The sequence below is a fragment of the Gambusia affinis genome, linkage group LG06 (assembly GCF_019740435.1).
Source record: "Gambusia affinis linkage group LG06, SWU_Gaff_1.0, whole genome shotgun sequence".
NCBI lineage: Eukaryota > Metazoa > Chordata > Actinopteri > Cyprinodontiformes > Poeciliidae > Gambusia > Gambusia affinis.
In genome coordinates this window covers 16,490,599-16,517,823 of record NC_057873.1, presented here as the reverse complement: position 1 = coordinate 16,517,823, position 27,225 = coordinate 16,490,599, and the positions used below count along the sequence as shown (strand labels likewise).

General features: G+C 37.1%; 1 protein-coding gene across 2 annotated transcripts in view; it reads left to right on the top strand.

Moving 5' to 3' along the window:
* The first annotated feature begins 523 nt into the window (after window positions 1-523).
* Window positions 524-27,225, top strand: part of LOC122832985 (SPHK1 interactor, AKAP domain containing) — a 36,444-nt gene continuing 9,742 nt past the window's right edge. The window contains exons 1-6 of one of the 2 annotated variants that reach the window (XM_044120265.1): window positions 524-846; window positions 5,024-5,126; window positions 7,224-7,334; window positions 24,651-24,710; window positions 25,101-25,241; window positions 26,787-27,045. In XM_044120265.1, the coding sequence (XP_043976200.1) occupies window positions 812-846; window positions 5,024-5,126; window positions 7,224-7,334; window positions 24,651-24,710; window positions 25,101-25,241; window positions 26,787-27,045 (709 nt within the window). In that variant the 5' untranslated portion in view covers window positions 524-811. The remainder of the gene's footprint in view (window positions 847-5,023; window positions 5,127-7,223; window positions 7,335-24,650; window positions 24,711-25,100; window positions 25,242-26,786; window positions 27,046-27,225) is intronic. The other variant, XM_044120266.1, reaches the window with a different exon arrangement.

Genomic DNA, 27,225 nt, shown 5'->3' with positions numbered 1-27,225 from the left:
TCTGCTTTTTATTAGGAGACGAGGCTTTGTCACACTGTGAGTGAGAGAGGGGCTGCTGCAAATTAGGGCTAACCCTGGGACTTTGGATTGTCACTTTGTTTTCTAGTGTTTGATGGTTCTTTGCTTTTTTCTGTATATTTGTGTAAATTCCGATTCTCTAAATGTAGCTATGTGTTTAGTCCGGTTCTGTTCAGTAGCTCTTATTCTGTTGGAGTATCTTCCTTCACTGACATCCACACTAAAGAGTGTTGTCTCATGGTTCATTCTGGACATCAAGCAGAAAATCAGTTGTTACCAGTCGAATGTGGTAGTTGCGAAAACGTACATAAAAATCTATAGATGGAAAAATATTTGTCATAAATTGAATGGTGTTATTTATCACTTCATATTCAAGGGCTAATCAGACCTACGGGTCTGACATTAGAATCTCTTCTGCTGTGAATTTATTCCACGCTGGATCCCATCACAGCCTCTTGTTTCTACACATGCGCGGGTTTCATCTGGCGCGCGTCCTTGCCTGCGTCGTGCAGCTCATTGGGTTTCATCGACGCGGAGCTGCTGCACTTTCACTCTGCTGGCAGACGCGCAGGACGGGCAGTGTGTTGCTGCTGCTTCTGACAACACGGCTCTAAAATCAGTCATTTATTTTCCTTCCAATCGCGCTGGAACAGTCTGGCATTCCTTCAGTGCTCCACCGGAGGATGCGCATCTGGATCGGAGAGAGTGCTGAGGTTCTCCCCGTCTTTCATCCCGCGCAGAGGAAGTTATACCATCGGTTGAGCGCAAGCACTCGGGGTATTTTTTGGAGAAAATGGCAGGCGCGAAGTGCCTTCTGAAAACACCGAGGTAAGGCATTTCCTCTTATCCCGCATTATATTAAACGACCAACTAATTTACCAAGCAAAATAATTAAGCTTAATTGTGATTTTAGTGTTGTGTCTGTCTCACAACTTTACTGTTTTTCTGTATTTTTCTTATGATTCAGTACGGGCCATTTAGATGCTTTTATTAAAGTGGAAAATAAAGTTTGCCATCTTATGTAGGACGTCACGTTGGATGTAAAGAGAAGTGACCATGAGGCACAACTAAAGTGCTGTCACAAGCCAGCTGAACTGAGAGAACGAGATCTGTGGCAATAGTCACGTTTTTTCATTTCCAAATACAAAGTCATGCAGATTAAAACTGAAATAATGCAGTCTTTTTTATTATTTATTTATTTTATTTTTATTTTTTTGCTAAATATTGTGTTCAGCACCAAAAGTTTTCATCTTCAGGGATCAGGTGCCGTGCTTCTCGTGTTTTTTACATGGGATGGTGAAGAAGTGAGCTCAGAAAATTTCACCAGCGGACTAGGCCTTCAGAAACAGACATGTCAGGAGTTAATTGTGTCCTCTGTCTGAATGGGTAGCTGGAGCGCATAGAGCAGAAGAGTGCGTCGAGCTGTCACTCTTCACCGTGTCGTGATGGAGAGGTCGGATTTTAAGCGTAAAGACTGGAGAGGAGATCGAGCGTGACTAATATACTCCACTGATCTTCAGTTGTCAGCTAAAAATGACATATTCATGAGCTTCGTGAAGACCAGTTTAGGATTTTTTAGCTATGGCACACACATGATTTATTCATTTAATTGTTTTTTTGCTCTGCATTACTGGATTTCTACGAGCATCCGGGAAATTCACCGCCACTGTTTGGATGGTTGTTTAGATGTGCCATTTGCAGATCCAGACGATTATTTAAAGCACATTAAATGCACTTATTGAAAGTATATATATATATATATATATATATATATATATATATATATATGTGATTTACTGTCTAAAGGGTAGAACCATATACTTTGGCTCACATATACATCATTCATATTGACGAACTGCAAGCAGATACAGTATATAATCCATGGGGGCTTCCAAAGGAAGATGCTTTTTGATTTCCTTTGAAATATGTCAATTATGTAAAAAAGAAAAACAGATGTTCTTGCTTAAATATGCATGCCCAGCCTCTTCATTTTCTAAACTGATCCTCATTAATGCTGTTGCAGATAAGCTCTGGGTTGGCTTATCTCAGTAAAAGCATGAACAGAGGATAATGATGCCTTCCCTTGAGTTCTCACTTGTATTTGCTTTCAACCACAGGAACCCTCTCTTTTATGTAGTTGAGTAATATTGGGAGATTTTTACCACATGAACTTGATATGTCAGGGGTGTCCATATTGAGGCCCAGGGGCCTTTTGTGGCCCTTGAAGTGATTTTTGATCAGCCCCCTGACTAAAAGTGAAGAATGGTAAAAAGAAACCAGCAAACCAAAAATCAACTGATGACCCCCAAAAATTTTGAAATTGTCTTTTTCCTTTAATAAGGCAGCAGTCCAAAGTTTTTAATGTTTTGGATCTTTAAGGATTTATTGATTTCATTAAAAAGTTGCTTATTACCAAGCAGGTAAAACACAAAAAGAAGAAAAATGACAATAAACAAATTTTTGCATTTTTAATTTAATACACTTTGTTTATATTTGCCAGTTTTGGCCCTAGGGTTGAAAAGTTTGGACACCACTGTGAGATGTTGTTTCCTTGTATCTTTATGTTTCTCAATACTGATCAAACAAACTGTTAAAGTTTAAACAATGAAACCGGTTTAATAATTTGCATACCTTTCCATAGAGTTTAATTTATATTTATGACATAATTTATTTAGGTTTAATAGCTAATTCACTTTAATAGTTGAATAGGTTATATATTTGAAATGTTCAATAATAAATTGATCTTCACCTTCAAACATTAAGCTTTGTCTTCTGATGTATGCTTTCGTCAGAAGAGATTGGGGCTGTCATTATTTCACAAAAAAAGTGTACTGTAAATAACTAGTAAATTGCAATGGTCCATTGGTAGATTTTCTTAAAGAAAATTGGGCTAATCCAATGAAATCTTTTAAGCCCTTTCCTCTCCTTATACCAAAGTTATCAGATTTTGTCATTTGAGCAGATCGGAATTGGAGGGAAATGAGTGACAACAGACAAACAACAAAAATGCAAGGGAAGGACAAAAAAGCTGCGAGAAATAAAGGCCACGCAAGTACACAGAAAAATGTGTCAAAATAATACAAATGTTTGCTGCTGGCATCACAACTTCGACTGCACGGCAGGTTCAGGGCTGGAGCATTTGGGGGATTCTTCATTGTCGGAGGAGAAGAGAGACGTTGCGTAGGTACAGATTGCAAAAGAAATCATGTTATATAGTGTGAGCCTGGTAAGCAGTAGCTGAAATGCTCATGTAGAGGGACAGTTCATGTAAGGAAGAGGGCTGGTGTGTGTGAGCGTGAATGGAGGAGGGGGGATTAACTCACAATTAGGGACTCGTCTTCATTAAGGGTACTTGTAGCCAAAAGTGTGAAAATGTTCAAATGACTATGACACTTATTCTATTCATACTTAAAACACACTAGCCTGTAGAGTTATGTGTGTGAGAAAGAGAAAGAGAGAAATGCCATCACAGAAGATTTGGTGTCCAACTTAGTGTTATTTTAAGCAGCCACAAAGTTACAGTTTGCAGTTGTTACAATTACAATTATCTTGTTATATCAGTTAAACATTGCTCCTGTTGGTATGGATGATTTATTATTGAGAACCAGATAAATAACACTGGTGAAATACTCTGTTATCAGATTTTAAGGTGCAACTTTAATGAGCTTTTCATTTTGCCTCGACACACTCTCTGACTATGGGTATAATGGTGTATTTTTATAAACAGAATATTTAATAAAACAGTGAAAAGATCTCTAGTAGTGTTTTGTTGACATCTGCTTTCACTTCAAGATGGAAATTGTGACAGTGTGGCCATCTCTCCCAAGATGAAATTCTCTGAGGAGTGAAAGAGCGTATTGGTTTGGTAACATGGTTGCTCTCTTCACCGCAGGCTGCTGTGCTCTGCTTTATTTTAACTGGTCAAGAATGCTAGGACCATTTTTTATTTTTTTTGGTTGCAGTGCAACCCTAGTATTTGAATATTTTAATATTTATCTATTATTGAACATTAAATTTACAAGCTGAGTTCAGTTTTATAGCCTACAATCTCATTTTAGATTTTATGAGATGGAAACTCTGACAACCCTCTTCAAAAACATAACTGCAGTTCATTGTGGCCTGAAGGTGGCTTTACCCAGGCCTGTACTGAAGCAACGCATATGGAGTAAGCACATGTGTTACACATGGCGTCTCGTGAATTATAAATCTTAAAATGCTTTTGACATCCTAAGAATATAAGTGGTTGCTCAATAAATTTACAAATAAGTGTGTTCAGTACATTTTACTGAATTAACTATGAAATTCCAAGTCATTTTTAACTGTCATAGTTTTCTACATGTTTATTATGGCTGAACAAAAGAAATTCAGGAAAACACGTAACGGCAAAACTGCTGGTGAATAATGCAGTTGATATATTAATTAGAACTTGTCCTATTTTTTCTGTCTTTTTTTTCCTTTTCTATTGTCAGTGTCACCACTATGCTTTCTGTGCTTTAGCATCTCCCACACTAAATATACACAACCAGTGTGGGAAATGAAGGCAGTGAAAGTCAATGCAACAGGCCACACATTGTATTTCTATGGGAAATTTGTATGTATTTCCTTGAAGATGTAATATAGACATTTCCCCATTTATTCTATTCTATCAAGTACTGCATGTTTGGAAAATTTTACTGTAAGTTTTTTGTTATTGTGACTTTATTACAGGTGAAACTCTAAGCAGTCTTTTTTTATTGCTACATTGAAAAGATAAGTGAAATTTGGCAAAATATCAGCATGAGATATTGAAATGGTTGTCCTGACTTGCAATAGATACTTAGTTGTTTTAGCGGCAGAGGCTGCAGCTTCTAAACATGAGCAAATGAAACATGATGGGCTGCTCTAGTCAGAGCAGGGACTCCCATGCATCACTGACTCGAGATTTTCGAAGCGAGATTTTTGAGCACCTGGTGGAAATGTGCTCTGACAAAGGCGATTCTGTTCCCTTTTGTCTTTTGCTTTCTAGTAACTTCCAGTCGTCTGCCATGTTTGAAGGATCCGAGTCTGGTGAGGTGGATGGAGGCAGGACAGAAAGCACGGTTGCTTCATCCATCAGCGCCTGCAAGAAGGTGAGAACAGAGAACTCTGTCTCCTGCACTTGGATCACGACAAATCCCCGACTCTCTGTCTGCTCTTCAACATCTTTGTTTTCTCACCTCCTGGTTGAATTTGTCTTTCCATTGACTTGTGTTTGTGTGCTTCAAGCTGTGCAAGAGATATTAATTTCCTCCCCTTGGGTGTCAGTGACGCCCCGAGGTTGTGTAATAAGAGTAACAGTCAGGTCCTCACCTCCCTCCAGGAGATTTATCATCACCCAGTGGAAGAGAGTGAGACAGGGAGGGAAACGGCTCAGATAAGTGAGCAGAGATGCTCCTGGAATGAATTTCCTTTCAAGTTGTCTGTAGGTCTACTTTTAATGTGCCTGACCCTGCCCTGTGTGGACTACTCAGTGTTCCTAATTAGCCTCCTGCTCATGATCATAACTGTCTTCCACTCGATGGTCCTGTAGAGACAAAAAGCTATTTCTTTGATGTAATTGGGCCTCGGGCTCCAGCACCAACAGCCTTAAGTATTATCCCTCCCAGAGAGATCAGCTAAGCAAATACGTCACGATTACCTGGCTGAAGGCCTAAACAGATGGTCTATTCCAGTGGGGGCAAGCATGAGGGGGCATGAGATGTCACTAAAAATACGCATGGAGAATGAGCAGTGCACATGTAGGTGTCATATGTCAAAGTAATTGCACAGGTTTCATATTTTAAGAGTAATTTTACCTGCTGCAATGCGCTTTTGCATTGTGTGCCGTGAAAGAGTTTCTGGGGACAAACTCGGTCTTTCTAGTGATCACCCCTCATCACTGTAATACGGAGCAAGTTCATTTAATTTCAGTATACTAAAGAACTTGTCGTGTTGACAGCCGGACAGGTAAAAGATACGGTGTGTGAGAAGGAGAAGAACAAAAGCAGCTGTCTACCTGCAGATTTTAAGAATATTTTCCTTCAGTAACTACAGTGTGTTTGCTTTTATCTGACAAATTACGAGTCCTACGATGCAGATTAGACATCCTAGGTTGATTTTTATGGCTCATTTAATTGATTTTAGCTAGTTACACTTCAAAGGACTATTAATAATAAACTAGTTTTTACTGCCCTAGTGAATTTTTATTTCACCAGGGCAAAAAAATCTGTTAACAATTTATTGCAAAGTAAAGCTGTTGTTTCCAAAAAGCAACTTATTTCAAGTTACAGAAAAATAAATGGAAGTTATTTTCCTATAAATAGTTTAATTTTTTTCTGAAATAATGTAACATTCTGTAACACTGGCATCTATAGGTAAATAAAATATTAGATATCAAAATTTTATTGTAAGATCGTTTCAACATTAATAAAAGCTGCTAAAAACAGATTTTAAGGGAAAAATATTAAATTTATATGAAATTGTTTTAACATTTATGCTTTATTGTAACTGTTCAAAAGCCTTAGGAAACGTTGCTGTATTTGCAGGAAAGGTAACACCGTGTGTGATTAGCACATACTATCAACATGATAGTATGTGTATTATCTGAAGAGCTAGTAGACCCCTAATTTACCTAATATTGTAAAGAACTCAACATATCCTTATAGGATAGAAATGGACGCTTTAAAAGCACAAAAATTACCAACCTTTACCAAACGTTTAGCTTCCTGTTGCCTGCTCAGGTCTAACTCCTCAGTCTGATTACCTGAATGAAACGTAGACGTGCTTCCTAGAATAATACGGATTTCCTATTTCATTTGTGCTTCCTTTGAAATTATTCTAAACAACTCACTTATATAAGAAATAGCCTAACTGAATCTCGGAAGCAATTTTTACATCAAAGTAGGTATTTTCAATGTGATTCGTCAGGACTGGGTATGTTGTGTTTAAAGATTAAACAAAGATTGTATTTTTAATTTGCAACCGAGCGATCAGAGCTGGTTAAGTGTAAAATCATCTTATTTCCGTTGGCAGAGGATTTCTTGGCGCAAGTATAATAAATATTTAAAACGCACTGAACTTCATGAACTCAGGTTTTAAAAGAAGGAGACTGGTGGATTAAATCAACAAAAAGACGGATCAAAGTCTGTCCTTACCACATTGTTTTGTGTTGTGTTTGTGCGCTGCTGACCCGTGTCCACGTCCTGCAGGTTCTGTGCAGCAACAGTGTCCTGGACTCATCCGAGTACTGGCTGAAGAACGAAAAGACTCTGTGCAGACTGAGCTTGCTGGATGATGATGCAGATAGCAGCTGCACCCTGGTGAGTAGCATACTGCGATCGAAGAAGCATGCACATCGTTTTGGCAACACAGCCGGGCCGCGTCATGTCTACTTGTCTTTAAACTGTGGGAGCTATGCTGGTGGCCATAAAGGATGGCAAGGAAACAGTTTGAAATTCCTGGCAAAAACAATTCTGTTGACTGATGACATGTAAAAACTCTGCTCGGTATGCTCTCACTAAATGGCATCTGGACATGAAGATGGTTAAAAAAAAATAATGGTTCTTACAGCAGGTCGCTGGTGGTTCCTTGCTGCTAATTAGCTGAAAGCTTTGACTCGTGAGATTTAATGTGGTTCAAACCTCATTCTGCTGACAGAGCAGATGACCACTGCAGTGGCTGCAATTGCACGACTTTTATTACCCTGTAACATTTAGCTTTCTTTGGGAAATGTCTAATTGAGGACATTCCCATTTCACTTACTTTTTACTATTCTCTTTCTTGGCTGGAAAGGCTCTGCTGAACTCAAACAGAAATGCAATAAACAGCTCTACAGTTGTAACATTCTGCATATCTGCCTTTCAGAAAACATAATGACATAGGAGACTAACGTTTTGGAATGAGCTCTATGCATTTGACATTTGTAGCATGCTTGATTTCATCACATGAGCCAATCTGTCGCAGATTTTTGGTTTGTGGACTACAACAACATCTATGGGGTTCTTGTGAAAAGTATTTATCTCTCAAAGTGAATATCATACTCCATTCATACACACAATGGGCATGTGCCCACACTGAAAAGTATGCGGACACCTTTATAATATTAGTATGACTGTTTTACATGTAAGATACAGGAAAGGTGTTTGTTTTTTAAATGGGGACATGGTTATCGGCAGTTAGTATCTTATTGGTAGCAGTCAAATCAATCTTTTTAAAATTAATCTGTGTAAGAATTATACAATACAAATAAACTTGAATTGCCTTGTTTTGGAGTCTGGCCGATGCTAAAGCTCATTTCAGAGCAAATTTCAGCCAGCTAAAATAACTTCAGTCATTTGTATCGATGTGAATACATTTCCATGGATTTCTGTGTACTATTCCCTTTGCAGTGCTACATGGACTGAGTAATGATTGGCAACGGACTGCAGGCCATGTTCCTAATTGATGGCTCCCCATAGTAAGAGCCATAGGCATCTACGTAAACAACTGAATTGCACAAAAGTGAATTAGTGTAAAAGTTTCTGACACCGTCTTAGCTTAAAATGTTTTTAGACTTCGAAGGTTAAGATTTTAAGAGGATATTTCTTCCATTTTAGTAGGATAATTGTTCCCAAACTTTATGCTTATAATTGGTCCATTAAAAGTAAGCTGAGATCTTTCTGGCTGCTGGCTGCTGTAGCACTAATTTTTGTTTAAATGATAACTATTTCACACTGATACACTTAAAAAAACAGAGCAATTTCTATAAAGTAAAGCTGTTTACACTGAAAAGCTATTATATTGTTATTAAAACTACAGGTTAAAACAGAGATCCTCAAATCCACTGTTCAAGATATGCTGTCCTGCAACTTTTAGATGTATTCCTGGTCTAAAACACCTGAATCAAATGACTGAATCCCTACTCAGGGTGCAGTAAATTGTTGTTGTCCTGCTAATGACCTAATTATTTGACTCAGGTGTGTTGAAGCGTCTAAATGCTGCAGGACCTTCAACACACCTGAGTCCTCTAGGCCTGGATTTTAGAGCATTGTATCACTGACTCTGCGTTCAGTTTTAATGTTTCCTAGTAATCAGTCATTTGCCACATTTGCCATCTATTTGCACAAATTTTGCATAAATAATTATGAAGTAATGTAAATGTTACTTCCAAATGATAGAGCTTTTCACATCTTGCCATGAAATTTTCTCACTGCTCTGCTTGCGGCTATAGGCTCATTACTGCATCCATTAACAATTTAGTTTTTAATCAGTGTTTGTAGTTTATCAAGCCATTTGCTAAATCTTCATCCATCCCTGTGGCTTAGTTTCAAATTTCTCTTGCATGTTTAGACTTGGTACTTAAAAACTGCTGTTAGTTTTAAGGAGATCCATGCAGACCCAGCTCTCGCCTCATCTTGATGTGTCATCTTTAATAACTTATTTTAATGGGCAAGTTAAGCATTAAAACACTCAGGATTCTCTCACTGTACCACTATTTTCAAGTTTGACAGTTTTATAAAATGTGAAACTGTTTCAGATAAACGTGTGTTTTTGCTGCTTGATATTCTTCATGGGTTTTCAGTTTAGAGTAGCTCTTTTACATTATTTGTTTTCTCGACTGATTTTAAGAATGACATATTCACCTTTCATCGTAGTGATGACCTAATTTAAAGTCTGGATTTCAGTCCCATGAAGGTAAAATTGAATTTGTGCGATCAGCTGAAAAGTGATCTGGTATTTTATCATATTTAAACAAACAGAGCAAACATTTTGGTTGGTCTGTAATATATAAACATACAGGACATAATTAATGCATTTCATTCCTTATTTGTAGTCACATTTAGAATTTGGAGTTTTGTCTGGATACTGACAAATTGTGTTAAAATAAAACCATTGTAAATCCCAAAGTGACAAACCGTTCCAGATACAGATCAAATAGCTCTTTTACAAGTTGTTTTTTTTAAAATAATTGAATTATGTTCTGGTGATTGTGCTGCAGTTTTTGACACAGGTGATATAAAAATTATTCTATCTTCTCAGAAGTTACATGTGTGAGTCCTAGGCATGCTGCCCTCAAATTGTTTTAGATCAGTCAGTCAAACATAATCTTATTTCATCTTATTCGGAAACTGTCTTTACTAAAATATTGGTTTTGTACACAGCTTTCTTTTATTAGCACTTTTATTGGGCTACATTTTTTGTACTCTGCCTATGCCTACTTCTAAAATATATATTTATATATAAATTATAAGGATGGTAATCATGTTTTTGCTTTGTTTTGACAAGAAGCACTTATGCCTAAATTCATACACGTTGTACCCATTTTTACTGTCTTTGTTTTTTTCTTAGTTTATTCTTGCTTTCTGCTCAGCCTCTGTTTGTTGTTTTAGCTAAACAGCATACCTTCATTGTGTCAGTGATTATCCTCCCCCTGTGGATAAACCTGCCAGTTTTGATTTGTTCCCTGCCAGATCATTGACATTCCTAGTCATTGTATTGTATCCAGCCGAGCTTTGTTTCTGTATCCTTCAGTTCTGAGTTCCTGCTCTGAAGCTCCTGCCAGGTAGCGCCTTTAGCTTAGTTTTAGTTCAATGAAATGTTATTTTTTTCGTCCTCTAGCCTGCCAACCTGCACTTGGGTTCTTGCGCACAATCTTAACAAAGACATGTTTAGAAAAAAAGGGCACAGTGAAAACACTTTCAGCATTGCTTTGCAGCCTCATGTAGCTTACACCATCTGGTTTGACTGTAAACTCTGCAATGAAATAAAAACTTCTTAAGGGTTTAACACGTCTTTGTAGGTTAGTTTTAACTTTTGGGAGTAAAATAAGTTTTGGAAAAGCAGATTTAAATCATATTAGATTATTAACAAGTGAGTTAAAATGTGGGTTTTTTTTATAAAATCTCTCAACATTTTGGACTTGGGGAATTTACATCTTTTGAGTCAATTTTACAATCTAGAGAAAAAATGCAGGATTCAAGAAAAGAGATTTTATATCAAAGAATATTGTGTTTTATTATGAAAATATATTTTGTGACACATCATACCTTTATGTTGAGGTTGTAGGACCAACAACACTTTCAAAGTATTTGTAAAGCACCTTCACTAACTTATAAGTTAGTTTTAACTTTTAACTAAAGGAATTAACCATTATGTTTAGACACAACAGAAAACTTTTTATCCAAACAAAAAAATAGCTAATATTTTTTTAAATAATTGTTTTTTTTTTAAATTCTGCCGACTTTATTTCTTCACAGGAGTAGAAAAGAAATCTTAGAGCGAGGACATCAGTATTCACACTAAAGAAACTTTTTGAAACTCAACTTTGATCTCCTTGAGTTTCTCATTTGCACTTTCATTTAAAAATTGAGGAACATCTTTTTGAACTCCATGATTTTCACTTGACTTTATGTGTGAGTGTTTGTGATTAGAGTCTGAGTAGTCCTATATCTGAATGACAATTTCTATCTCAGTCATGAGAACCTAAATTTGTTGATCCGGGTTTGACTGAATGACTAAAGGATCAAGGTGTGGGTGAAGTTTTGTCTTTAAGATGGTTTCCTTCTTCTAAGGAAGAAGATACACATACACACTATGTGGTAATCTGTTTGTCTTTATGTTAGAATCCTAATCCTATCCATTCCAGCAGTTTAGCTTCATAATCATAATCAACATTTTTTTTTTACGTGAAAGTTTCATACAGAGAAACTTTCACATGTGCTATCTGACTTTAAGGCAGTACTTGACAATAACATGGTTGTGGATTCATTATGATTTGAGATCCTGAGCTGCCATCAGCATAGATAAATGGTTGCTTTGAATAAATCTATGATCCAGCGGAGCTAATTGGAGTGACGCAGTCCTATAAAACGGTGAACAGAAGACAGATGGATGTAACTTGATCACAGAGGGCAGCAAAACAAACACATCAAATGTCTAATTTTTGCATTCAGCAAAAAGGATACATTTTACTGCAGGTAAATGTGGTCATAGTTAAATGTTTTTAACAACTTCTGCTTTGAGTAGGTCATTAATGGGAACATGGATGCATTATACATTTTAATTAATTGTAATGAAGGTAGCAAAGGCTTTTGGTTAAGCTCTAACACCTCATACATCCTTTATGTGTTAAGGCAGCACACCAATCAGACAAAGGAAAGCAACAAAATGTGACGTTGACTCAACTGGGTTGGTTGACAATGACCTCTATCCATTTACTCAAATGTTTTCTGCTACATGTAAATCATTCCACTGATGATGAATTGTTTGTCTTTTCTGATCTGGTTCTTCTGTGCTAAAACACAAGCAAAGTAATGTAATGATAAAAAGAGTAAACACTTAGCCAACTTTTATGCTGTTAACCACAAACTGAAGCATCACTTTTAATGTGTCGTGGGCTGAAACGGTCCACATTGTTCATGAATAAATAAATGCCAATACATCACAAAAGTGTTTTGACATTTTTCCACTACTCCCTAAAAGATGCATCAAGTTTTTCATAAATTGTCACCAAGGTAACAGACATAGCAGTAGTTTAACTAAGAACACCAATTTCGCACTCTCATGTCACACTTTGAAAGTGTGAGCAGCTGCATGTTGAATTGAGTGGTGCCAAAACCCCCAGACACAAGCCTTGGTCTCAAAAGGCTCTGCTTCTGCTGAAAATCATCTCAGAGTGACTTTATGTTGTAGAGAGGCACAAGTTGTTTTGTATTGTAAAGTTTAGGTGTGTGAAATAAATTTAAAAAAATCAGATTGCCCTTTAAATTTTGACTTTTTAGAAGGAGGATTCTCACTCAAAACACTCCAGTTATGTGATGGTTAATACACAGTTATAAGTATTTGTTATATTGCAACGGGTGGTGCTATTTGGGCCACTAATTGTTTTGTATAAACGCCATATTTTCTCATACCTGCTGTATAAATGTGCTTAAATAAAAGGTTCTAGTTTCCTAATTATTTGTAGTTTGAGACCATAAAGTCACAGTTGAAAATTTGTATTTTATTGCTTTCACTCACCTTGACAATGGGTATCTATAATTGTGTGTGGTGGTGAAATGAGTCCTTTTGAGTCGTGAGGTACTTCATGCTAATTTTTGAGAAACTCTAAAAAAGCTTCTTCTGCCTGTCATCTATCAACTTGGATATTGGATGTGAAAAGGCAAACATAAAAAATAAATAAATAATACATGTGAGCTAAATAAAATATAAAAGCTTAACAGTTTTTGAATTTCAGTTCATCACCTACCGCTGGCTGCATCTTGTTGTCACTTTTGATCATTTGCTCATGTTTTAATGCATGAACACACAGATAAGTGTCATATTATTGCGATAGTCACACTGAATTTCATCACACTGCTGAATGGTTTGACAAGCTGAGTGTTTTGAAAGGGAAGACAACTTTGCTTCTCTTTAATTTGTGGGGGGAAATGGTGAGAGAACGCGTCTGGATTGGATTGTTATTGGTGCTTCAAATATTTCAGACATGTAGTGGGACAAAGAGACTTTAAAATCATTTTTAATAGTAAAATAAGTTCTACAAAAATTAGGTTCCTCTTATCTAAAACGACTCGATATGCATGTAAGTCTGCAGAGTCTCTGCTGTTCTCTCCCTTTTCGCTGCCTTCCTGCTTTGATCTGTGGGCCCTGTCTGGGGGAGAGCGAGTCATTCATCACTGGTTTCAAACACTTCCTTCTTGGCTGGTGTTGTGCCCTGACCTGTCCTTTCGCAGTCCGCGCAGAAAGAGAACAGAATAAATATGCCATCATATTGCTGGATGAGCTCTGACTTACAGCAGGAAATAACTCTAAATCAGCCAAACCTTTCAGCTTTTACCAAACTATTTCACCCCTTCCTAAAAGTGTTTGGTTGCATGGTAAGCTAAAACGGATTTTCTTGCCGTTTTTGTTAATTGTAAATGTGATAGAAATTTGTTTACAAGTGGGAATTCTGCTCCTCTTTGTTTTGATTCCTGGTTCAGTGTCCTCACTTTGTTAAAGGGGAATGCTGAGTTTACATTGACATTTCTGGTTGAACAACTCCATGACATGAGCTTCACCGTGTGCAAGACCAGACCATACAGAGGTCTGTGATTGGTCAGATGTTGTGGCCGTGTATTATGCAGAAATGCACTCGGACAGCGATGTTGATATTTTGCCTCAACCAGTCTGCTTCCACTATGGTTTTTGTGCAATATCAATACTTTTAAGTTGTATTTAACCAGTGCAGTGAGAATGTATACACATTTGGACGATTCTTTACTAAATAAATCTAAAGTCTTTTAGCAGAAAGGGTGGCACTCTTCCTGTGATCATTTCATAAGAGCAAAACAGAGGATGCAGCAGGAAGGGAGCAGGCACCCTTCCTGCATCGAGCCAAGCCAGGCGCAGCTTAATGTGAGCCTCACCATGTTCTTCACCATGTGCTATCTTTATCTTCCTTTGCCTAGATAGAAGCAGAAATCATTATGAATAATTGTTTCGTATAGAAATTTGATTTCGAATCAAATTATGGCTCCAGAAGGCAGAATCGTGACATAGTAAAATGCCCATACCTCTAATTTTTTAAATCTACATATGCAAAGAAATTGGTACTTCAGATCAAGTTTGGGTAAATCTCACTGCTTGGGCTTTTTCAGGCTGGATTGGGTAGAATAACCGAAACAGTACGAGAGAAATTATTTAAACACAAAGAGTGATTCACTGCAGATACACTGCATAAGTAGTTCTACTTACTTAAGCAAAATTGTTCAAGGTTTATTATTTATTCAATGGGAGAAAAAACAAAAACATTTTTATTTGGGAATGGCCTTGTGTGGAACACAGCTCTATTCTGTAGATAATGTGACCAAATGAAGAAAATAACTTAAATTTTATGGGACAGTAATGTTAAACCACTTTTTAAAAACCTCCTGTTCATTAGCACTCTTGTCTGAAAATAAAGTATTTTGTCTTAGGCTGATAACACGCAATAAGAGTAAGATAAAGATGCATCTTGGCACGTCTTCAGATGTGTTAATGGCGCATTAAAAATTACGCATTTCAAAGAGACTAAAATGACCCGAGGCCTGTTCATGACCTGCTGTTGACTATTTTCATCAGAGTCCTCGAGACTATTTTTCCTCCCTTGCATAAACATATTAACATGTTTCTGTCAAACTCCTTTCCTGACTCATGTATGATCCTGTAGACATTTGTCAGCCCAGCACGCCTGTGCTCCCCAGAGATATTACGGCACATCTCCTATTTTCAACATTTTCCACGACACATTTGTATTATTCCTGTGGTGAGAAGAACCAGGGCGACATCAGCTACGTCGTTTTCTTCTTATCCTGGGACTCCAAGCTGAGCAACTCTCAGTCAGCCAAATAGTGATTGTTCAAGCTTGTGTGCGGGATTCAGAATTAGAGAAAAAAAAAACAAACACTTTTTTTACTTCTGGATTTGGGAATAATACTTTTCCAAAAAATTCTCTACTTTGTTCATGTACCTAAATACTTGTCAAGAAACAGAATTTGAGTTTCCTTTCTTATTCTCTGTGTTGATAACCCAGAATTTAAAAATAAGCTGAAGTCTTTTATTGATCTGCCTGTTCTGTTTCTACATGCACCTCGTGTGCTGCTTTGCTAAATTAATATGACAGTCACTGAACCTTCAAGTTGCTTCCTCCAAAACGTAATTTGAATAAAATTAAACTTTAAAATGAATATAATTAAAATAACCAGGGCTCAACATAAGTCAAACTTGGATATAACTTAGGTTTCTCTGTATAAATATTGTGACCCCAGAATGAGAACAAAGCAATATTTTCTACAAAATCCCAGCAGAAATGTTCACGTCACTTTTTTCCCCAAGTCCAACTCAAGTCTCAAGTCCAAATCAAATGACTAAAATTCATATTTTGCTATTGGATACATACCTAAAGCACAAAATTACAGTAGGTAAAGATTTCAAATTCTTCTGCTTAAATCTAACTTACCACATGAACATCACCCTCATCGGCTCTCTTAATATTGAACAGTTTATGTTTGGCCCAAGGATAGACATACTCTCTTGACTTAATTTTATCTTGTGGTCTACCTGTTCTGAACATAGATATTGGTGATCTGTGTTTTCTGACCATATACCTATTTTTTTAAGTTAGTCTTGCTTGTACAACTTTAAACCCTGCAGCTCACCTTCATCATATTTTTAACTCGTCCACTGCTGCTTAGTTTTCTGCTGTTATTCAATATGTATGCTGAGCCAGTATGAAGTAAAACTGAGGAGCTCAGTTCATGTTTAGATAGAGAGACCTTTGAACTCTGTCACTCCAATCTAAATCAGAAAGCCCAAAACTAAATCTGAATGACATGACAATAGATGCCCCCATCTGCAGCTAAGACGTTTGTGATGGGAATTTGGTCAAGTTCAAGAGCACGGCTTTATGTTATGAGAAAATAAGAGCAAATACTGAATCTAGGAAGAAACACAATGAGAGGGGCTATTATTTTGAAGAAATTAATGAATCTTTATAATAATAATGGCTTAATAGAACAGATTAATGTGTCAGAGCTGAATTTAATTTAGTTTTAATATTATTAACAGGTATGTGTTGCAAAGTTCAGTTAGAGAGACATCTAGTATGTGAATGCCTACAATTAAGAAGAATACATTGCGAAACATTTGTAGTCCAGGATACACAAATATGAACAAAGAATTAAACTGAACATGTCAAGATATAACAAGCATAAAAAAAGGAAATGATCAAAAAAAAAAAAAAAAAAACACCACCAAGAAGGAAATCTAAAACCCAAACATCCCAGGAACTTGACAATAGGTCTTTTAATTTCACTCGGGTCGCAGCTGCACACTTCTGAGCGGCACTGTTTGTTGTCTTCTCTGGAACATTTCTCATAATTGATTCACCTGCACCTAGACCTGCAGCATTTTTATTACAGCAGCATTGTTCAGCTGCTGGTATTTCTTTCTCTTAGAATGACACAAAATGACAAAAAAAACAAAAAAAAACACTTGTACGAAAAACAGGAAACGAAGTAAGATAGAAAAGAAAAGAAAAAAGAGCAGCAGCTGTATGTGGGAGGATCAGAGTATCAAGCAGAGAGGGGGAATGATGTTTTGAGGGACAAAGGAAACTCAATGTTTGCAAAGGTTTGTTACTGTGATAACGTAAGGACACATTATTTGTAGACGCTCTAGCCCCGTCTGCAGAAGCTCTGCATGCAGCACAGAGATTTAAAAAACTGTCTCCATGGAAGAAAGCCCAAATAGGATTTCATGCCCAAGTAAATTGGCGCAATCAGCAGAACACATACATCATTATTCCCAAAGCTCAGCTCTGGTCTTGAAATAGATAACACAATTATGGCATTGGGGTGACGATGTAAAGCAGGCAGAGATCAGTGAGGGTGTCACTTCATTTACATTGGTGCAACATTTTGTCACAAGAGTGGATACTATAACTCAGGAGAACACTCACACTTAAATCGGCCAATACCGATATATTGTGCATCCCGAATACACACATACTTTCAAGTCCCTCTTACAGAGAACACCAGCCAGGCAATGTCAAGATTCTAAACACGATAGTCTCCTTCTTAATCTAAAAAAAAGAAAATATGAAAAGAATTTGTGGCATACTGACAAATTTAGACCAAACCATTATTTTGCAAGAAGAAATCATTTTGGACTCGAGGGACAGTGTAAAATATTATATTTATATTTCATGTGTGTGCAATGTCTTGAAGACAGTTTGGGAAATATGTTTTATTTGTAACATTTTGAAAGAAAATTAACTCCATCATTTCTTGTGTGTGTCTTTCTTTTTGCCACATAAACCAGATTTGTGGAGCTCCTCCAGAGTTACCACTGGCCTCTTGGCAGCTTCTCAGACCAATGTTCTCTGTAGATTGTACTGTAGGTTCAGCATCAGTGGCTACAACTTGATATGTTTTGCAATTCAGTTTCAAATATATTGCCAAGCTTTTCATCACAATATTAAGTTTCTTGATGTCAGGCTGCTGAACTCTGCTGTGAAAACTTCAAAGTGTTGCTAGAGTTTGTCTGCAAAATAACAGATTGTTCGCTACTCCAGCTTTGCATCTTTTACTAGTATGGTTTTTTTTCCACCAACCTAAAGCAAGTTAAATATTTCACCTCCCATGCAAATGAAGTGGAATAATTTTAGCAAATCCACTTTTCCATTTTAAAGCATTTGAAAGTGTGTGGAAGATGTGCTATTTTTCTCTTTATCTTTTGAAGGAAACATTCTTCTTGTAAAAAAAAAAAAAAAAAAAAAAGCCAAATCCAGAAATTATGTTTTTTGCTGATTGCAAAGTTAAAGTATTTTTTTTACAACCACCAAAGCTTCTTAGTTGTTCTGCTTGGTTTCTTTTTAGTAGCTTATTGGGACTTGTGGTCAGGTCAAGTTTCACTTGACTGTTTACTCTAGTGCTGAGCACATTGTAAATTTGAATGAGTCAGGGAGCTCATCTAGCCAGAAAACAAGCACATCTCCAGCATATCCTGGATCTTTGACCTGTGAGAGGTCAAATGTTTTACGCAAGCAATGGCTTTACATGAAACAGCAGAAAACATTCACCTTGAACAGTTACACAAATCTATGCATGCTTTCTAAAAATCTATTTTACCTCGCACAGATAAAAATGGAATGTTCCCCAAAGCCATCGGGAGTCATCGAGGGCTTCAGTGTGTTGAGAGAAGGTGCTAAATCAGGGGTGTCAAATTCTATCCCTGGAAGGACAGAGTTCTCCACTGTAACTATTAGGTGTGCCCAACACAACGTTTTGTTATCAGGCTCTTCTATTTGGAACCAGCTCAGAGTTTTTTTTTATCCATCAGGCAGACATCCTGTCTACTTTTTAGATTTCCTTGTGGTAAAGCTTGTAGTCAGTGGACTACATTAGCTATCTCTATAGTATTGCTGCTAAAGGCTTGGGCTGCTGGAGAATATATTGACCACTCTTCTAGTAGTACATTCTGTCTGCTACTCTCCATTTTTACTTTTTCTGCTGGTGATTCACCTTTTAACTTTTGCTTTCTCTGTGGGATTTTTTTTCTCTTCATAGGAGTTACATCTGTCCCGGTGCTCTGTTCAGCTGTGACACCTTCCTGTAGGGAGGCATTGACTGAGCTACAGCTGCTATGACGTCATGCTCTTTTCCACTAGATCCGGGGTCTGCAACCCCAGTCCTTGAGAACTGTAGTCCTGCATCTCTTAGATGTGTCCCTGGTCCAACACACCTGAATCAAATGGCTGCTCTGTATGCAGTCAAGTTTTTGAGAGTCTTGCTTATGACCTGATTATTTGTGGTGAAGCGGACGCATATAAGCCTGGAGGACTGGAGCTAGAGACCCCTGCTCTAGATGATACATCTGTTTCAACACTGTCTCTCTCTTACCAGTAGAATAAGCTGTTGCTTCTACTAACTGTGTGTGTGTTGTCTTTCATTCTTTAGACATTTTTAACTGGCTTTCCAGTTTATTTCTTTCCTGTGATGTCGCAGCAAAAGCTGTTGCTAACATTAACTGTCCATATTTTCTTAAACATAGAAAGTGCTCTGTCCTCTCAAACACCCAGTGGGTTGTTGCAAATGGCTGCCCACTCTGTTGGAGGTCTCTCCCTAAAGAGAATTTCTAAAAGCTGTCCACATGCATGCTCAGCACAAAGGATTGCTGCAAAGTTAACGACTTAGGGTCTGATCTACAAAGATTCAAAGTAAGGAACACTAATTGTGTGAGCAAAAATAAAAATAAAATAGTTAGTTCAGCAAAAAGCTTAATGGTCCGTGAAACTGTAAGGATAAAACAAACCAAGCCAGAGAGGGGACTTTAGCTCTGTTCCCAGCTGAGTTTATTTTTGGTGTTGGACAATTTTGCAACCGCTACACTCAGTAACTTTACTGTCCACATTCACTGTTTTTATTTATTTATTTATTTATTTATTTATTTTTCAGTTTGAAATATAAAAAAGGACTTTTTGTTCAGGTTGCTGAATATCATGTCCTTTTTAATAGTTTAGGAGTTCTTGCTTCTATGAGTTTAAAAATGCAGAGTAAATTTTCTAACTTATGAAAATTTGATTTAAGGGGGTTCAGTTATGATGCATTTGGAATGGAAAGGCTTGAAACACCTTTCTAGTTTATTGAAGTAGCAGAACTTAACAGTGCTGCAGTTTTTTAACATTAATTTGTGGAGTCTTTTTTTTTTGTCTCCTTTACTATTCTTCCCAGTGTGGGTGGTGGTAAAAAAAACACTTGGGTTCTTATCCAGACTGGTGTGTCCCAGTTAGAGTAGTTTCAGACATTTTAGTATTGCTCTGGCTGCAGATTTGAGAAGAAACTATTTCCATAAAATTATTTCCTGACTGAATAAGATCAGAATAAACCTGTCTTACTGGAACAACATGTTCTACCTTTCCCATTTTAAAGTGTACTGTTGCACACTCTATTTCATCTGGGAAAAATACATTACAAATAAACCTTACTTAATTAATAACTTACTAAGATAAATTGGCTTCTCTGCCTGGTCGTATATATACCCCAAGGAAACAGGAAGTGAGGGATTTCTAATTAAAAGACCCTAGACACATTGATCAACTTAAGAAAGTATTCCAAAGTTTCACTGATTGGGGCAAAAACAACATTAAAAATTATTTGCTATAAATATTTATTTCTTAACATTTTTATAATAGAGACTTGAAATAAAATTGAGGTTTTCTGAAAAAAATAATAATAAAAAAGATTATCTGTGAATATGTTGTACTACTGTAGTAAAAGTATGTAAAATACATTTTACCACAGCTGTCAGTAAGTGTGTGAGATGTTGTATGATGTTGCCATTTACCCATATCAGTTTATTGAATTCATATTATTTCCCAATTTGTACATTTAAGTTAACCAGGGTTTGTTCATTAAGGTTGCACATTTTACACTATAAAAGCAGAGCAGCATACACAAACACTACCTCACCACATAACACTATGTTCACTTTGACTGTTGTGATTTCTAGTGTTATTATGATTGGTCATCACCCCCTTTCGCTGCATCTTTATCACCAAACAAATACATCTGCCCTTTATTTGTTTTCTGCCCACGCTTTATCTTTCCCAGCTGATGTCTATATGGTCAGACCTTCAGATGCGGGGTCATGCATGGGTTTATTGTCAAATGTCTTTGGAAAACCGATGGAATCAGCGCGTGTCCTCAGGTTTATGTCGCCATCAAATGCCTAGGTAGTTGTCCGCCTCCCAAAATTAGAACAGCTGCCTCCCAACTCTCACCGTCTGATGGGGTTAAATTGCTTCAACCCTTCTCAAGGTCAGAGGGATCACTCAATTTGCTTTGCCTGCATGTTGGGAGCAGGCAGAGTGTTGGCAGGCAGGAGGAGGTGTTGTCACTGCCTTCTCTTGGAGGATTTCCAGTATCAGGACATGTAAAAACTGCTGAGGTGCTTCTGAACAAACATCCTGCTTATGCGTTGTAAAAGACTTATTTAGAATGCAAGTAAAAACTTTTAAGACCGTTTGCTATATATATCTTACATTTATTATAGCCTATGCCTTTCCCTTTGAGTAAATTGTAAAGCCAGGCGCTGGTCTTTGTTTGTAGTAAATTTTGTGAATTAATCTCAGCTGCTGTTTGTTTGTCATTGACATTTAAAAGCTATGCTGACAAAAAGGTCCTCATCATACTCAGCAATCTGACATGAACAATGGAGAGCAAGAGCGCAAACAATTTTTTTACTGCTCAGTGAGTCGATTGCTATTATTATTTTTGTGAGTAGGAGGTAACAAAATGTGTGTTTGGATAAAGGCCAGAGGTGACACATGCACTCAGTAAAGGGCAGAGGACCAAATAAAAAAACCATCTCAATGTTTTCAGGGTGAGACAGACAGGCCTTTGTGGGTTGTTAGCTGGGAATTACTTCTTTTATACATGACTGAGTCAATTTTCAAGAACCAGCTGCCATCACATTGTCCTTGATAGTTGTGGAAAGGTTTGAATAGAGGATCTCAGTTATAGGCTGAGACATATGAGACATTGGTCTCCTGTGATTTTTCCAAAATATAGGGATTATTTATGTTGCTTTACAGGATACACGGAAAGAGAGTCTGAATATCACCTCTCCATTCTAATAAATAACGCCTAACACTGCACTGATCTTTATACTCTTAGGAGTGTAGTGAAATGTTGTGCACCTAGTGCACCTATGTTTCAAACTTTTTTTGACATGAGAAAAGAAGTAGTTCTGGAGTCCCTCTGATGTGCTGACCAAGTTAACCAAGAGAGACTTAAGAGCTGGGAGCATTTGTCAACAAAAGCTTTGAGGAAGCCTTCCATACTTCAAATATTTCTTTGTGACAGCATTTTGGGGTCTCAGTAAAAAAAAAAAGACCGAGTGACAGCCAAGATACAGCTGATCACTGTGATCACGATAAGATAACGATCCCAACGTTGACATCTAGTTCAGGGCTTCCCATCAGGACTAGACAAAAAAGTGAGTGGGAGGACTAAAATACTTGAATTATTAATACCTGAACTGGATCACTCTCCAGTGAACAGAGACATTGATTTAATTTGTAAAAACACAAGCAAGTCCTTTGCAAACCTTTCTTGGAGTTAGTGGTCCAATCAAACTTTGACTGGACTATCTATGCTAATGAGGTAATCTTTAATTTGTTTTATAAAGATTTCTGTGACACTAGTGGTTCATTATAACTGGACAATAGAAGGCCAGAGAGAGACATGAAAGACATGCAATTAAAGGTCTTGGGCTGGGACTCAAACCTGGGACAACTGGATTGAGGATTATAGATTCTGCATTTGGTGTAGCTGTCTTTGAAACACAGATTGTAACTTTCCACACCTATGTATGAAAACGGAATACTTAGAATTCTTGATTTTCTGAAAAGACTGAAAACTTCTTCAATTTGTTCTGTATTGTCTAGTAGAAATTTGCAACGATTGTATCAGTTATTATTAGAAAAATGTATTGTAATAAGAATTTGTTATCCTGTGATGATTTCTAATTGATGAATGATACAAACCACTAAAACTAACAGTGGGAACGAGGCAGTTACCACTCTTAGTGGAAAAATAGCCAAAATAGGTATGGAATTTATTTATAGGAGGTCTTATGCATAGAAAATGTGATTCTGTCATTTCTGTACTAAAGTACCCTCTTTGATTGAGATTATGTCATTGTAGTAGCAATGTATGCAGCTTTGTAATTGCACAAGGCTTCCTTGTTCAGTATTTACCAGACTATAACATTTTTGGGACAGTGTACACAAACTCTGTTGGCCAGTAACATATTACTATGACCAGTTGCATAAACCTTTACTGCTGGTAATGTCCATATATTGTCTAGATCTTAGTGGTCTAGATGTTAAACCTCTGAAGAAGTGTTAAAAATATAAACATGTTAAAAAAATACATACAGTACAGTATGTACTGTATGTACTTTTGGTACTGTATGTACCAAAAGTTTGGACTGTGTGTCCAAACTTTTGGTCTGTACTGTATGTATTAAAACAATGTATTAGGTTAATAATTATTTATCTCATTAACATATTATCAGAAAATATAACAATATCACATTGTCATGTTTTTCTAATACTGTGCAGCCCTACTCTTTAATAATAACATTTTAAATTAGTCACCTATCCATATTCCCTGATTTTGTGAACCAGGTTTGTTGCTGCACCTTTTGTTCCTGTAATGGATTTTACAATATAGATTGAAAGTTAGCATGATGTGATACAATACTAAAAAATTATAGAATATAAAGTACACAGACCTTGATGTGTGATCTTTTGTGGCATTATGACACAACCTTCCGGGGAAATGTCTCATCTAGTATAGCAAAAATACATAAAAAAATGAAAAGGATGTCAAAAATAGTATATCTCACAAGTCCTGTTCAGAGCTCTCTTGAGTGACTCCAGCTCTTCATGTCAAATAATTTCAGTCTATGTTTATTTATAGGAGGTCAATAAATATAGAAATGTAGAAAGGTAACAATAGATATAGCCAGTATAGAAATCCCGAGGTAAGAAAACAAACAGCAAGTCGTTAGCCTTAGTATGATCAGGTTTGATCTGCAACAACAACCAAGAACTTGGAAATGTCGGATGCGTATGTGACTGAGACATAAATATCTTTCTTTTCTCAGTGTGCCACAGTACCTTGCACGTATTTGCTGAACCACCTCCACACCGTCCTTAGAGCTGCTCTTTCTTTATTTCATTGTGGCCACCCCAACTCACAAAAGAGTTTGCTGTTAATTCAAACAGCGTCTGTTAAGAGTCCCCAACTCCCAGCACTGACATGAAGACTCTATTACACACCATTAAACTTACGGCCTGAGGCAAAGGCGTGTGAGGTGGGAGGAAGAAGGGAGTTGAAGTCAAGGACGGAAGCCCTGGAGAGTCATTGCCCAATCTGTGGTTACTCAGGAAAAGCAGACAGCTGCTGGCCCTTTAAATCAACATTGCAAGGGTGTCTTTGTGGAAGGTCAGAAGGATTTGGGTCATTGAAATGTCCTTTTGAAGAAGCAGTGCATTGTTGTTTTTTTTGGCAGATCTTCCTCTGTCTTAGTTTTTCTCTGATGTCATGTCTTTATATGCTTTCCCCCAGATCTGTTTTGTGAATCTGGACCCTCAAAAAACTAATTGTCGAGACGATAAAAACAACAAGGTGAGTCAAGTCCTTGCTCATTTGCACTCTCATCCCTCCGGTTGTTCTAACTTTCTGCTATATTTCCAGCCCACTTTATATCACTCCAGAACTCTGTTTATTGTATTCCACATAGGCATCTTGCTTCCGTTGCCATGGATTCAAGATCATTACCCAAAATTACAGGGTTTATTTGTTAGATGATATGCAGATTTTGTAGCCATTTTTGCAGCTGGTAGTGGGCGATCAATAAAAATTCCATGCGGTTCAGGACTTATCACAGGATGGAACCTGTAATTACATGGACTTGCCCTAGATCCACATAAAGCATATTGCATTCAAGTTGAATCGTCATAAGAGTCTTTTTTCCATCATTAAGTGTTGTCTCTGTGGTTGGCATGTGTCTTGCAGAAATTGGCATCAGTGTCTCCAGACCTGCCAAAGCTTGTTGAATTACTGACCATCCACCAGCCCAAAGAAAATGAGATCCTACTGCTCGGTGGCCTGGAAACGTCAGAAATATGCCAAACACACCCACACTCCCCCCTGCAGGTAAGTGTGCAGTACGCTTCACGATTTGCAAATTTTCTTCATCCTTTGAAATAACTGGACTGTGAAGAGTGCAAATTGTTCCATTATGCAATAATTCATTGTGATTAGATTCAAACCTTTTGTGGTAGTTATACTTCCTGTACAGCTTATTTATTACTGTAGACCTTTTCTGCCAAACTGCAAGGTTAATTTATTTTAAAACATGGTTTTGTCTTGATTACTTTTCACATAAAGTGATATAATGCAAAACAAATTCACTAAAAAAGTAAACAGAGAGCTAAGCACATTTAAAATTTGCTTCACTAGGACTCACTTTGTCGTTTTCTTTCCACCCAGTCTATACATTACAGGTCGGAAAGCAGTTTAGGCCAGAACCGTGGAATTTATGACCCAAGAGCCTGGACCCTTTATACGATCTAGACCAGTGGTTCTATACAAAAAATACTGAACTCAGCATCACTTTAAATTAATTCTACATGAAACTCTAACTTCTCTACGTTCATTTGTGAAAAAAATACTTTTTATGGAGGCTAATCAACATCCTAACTATAAAAAGACAAAGTGTTTACATGGATTTTTAAATGTGAATTAACAATACATATTTCCAAAAGAAATGTTTGGAATGTAATCTTTGTTGGGTCGCATTTGTTATAACTTGTCATAACTATACAGTTTGCATGCCACTAAGATATTCAAACTGCTGTATGGAGTCACATTAGAACAGATGTTTTGAGTCAGTAAAACAAATGATAATGCCCAATGTAATAAATGTTAGGGAGTTGGAAACAGTAATATAACAATAATTTGTTGTAATGTTTTGCACTAAAATCAAAGGCAAAACGGCTCTGTCAGAAACACATGGTTGTTCTCAGTGAGTTCAGCTTGAATTCACATTATCACTCTAAAAATTCTGTTAATTCAGTTAAGTTGAAAATAATATTTTGACTTGATAACCGAAATCCCTTGTGGAATGAGTTTGAACTGAATTCAAGTTATAATCTTGAAATCAGTCTTAGCTAATAATGATTACTGCAAATATTAACTATCCACCTATGCATTAGCCAGAAGTCCCAGGTTTTATCAAAGATAGGGGATAGCGCGACCCACATTTGGAGGCCTTGAGTCCTTGACGCGGCCGTCGCAGGTTCGATTCCCGGACCCAATGACATTTGCCGCATATATTCCCCCCTGTCCTTTCCCCCTTTTCTGTCAGCCAACTGTCATATCAGGGACACTTGAGCCCACAAAAGACCCCCTGGAGGGAAAAAAAAAAAAAAAAAGATAGAAAGCAAGGTTTAAGAAATCTTTGAAATAAATTGTACTTTAAAGTACGAAGTTCTTATTAGAAACTTCTGTTCCTAATAAGGAACTTTTAAATAATTTATAATAGTTTGCTTTAGAAAAGTCAGGAAATGGGTACAGAGGGAACTTAATGTTTTTGGTTTAACATATGACTCAAAGTTTTACTGAACTTTGCTCCTGGTGTGCATGCAGGCATATCAAATTTATATGCCAAGATTCCAGATGGATTTCTTCTTCTTTCAGGGTGGGCAGCGTACAGGTGTGTGCTTGCTTCCATGTTCAGGGAAGAGGCACTCGACCCCTCCTGCCAGCATCATCTTTGAGATCAACAAATTTCTGATTGGTATGCAGTGGGGAAAGGAGCAACAGCTGCAGCACGGCCAAACTACTGGACAAAAGGTTGATGATGACACCAATCGTTCAATCTCGTCAATTGAAGAGGACTTCCAAACGGCATCAGAACACCTGGGAGAGGATAGTGAAGATGATGGCTTAAGAAACGGTACGATTTTTAGCAGAGTTTTGGAGTTTGACACTTTTTTACAACCAGGATCAGTAAATATAGAGAAAAGAGTGTGAAATTCTGCTTAAAGCTAAAAAAAAAAATGGGACAACATTCAATCAAAATCTTTCTGAGGGTAAACAAATATATATATGTTAATATTGTTCTAGTCTTAGCTTG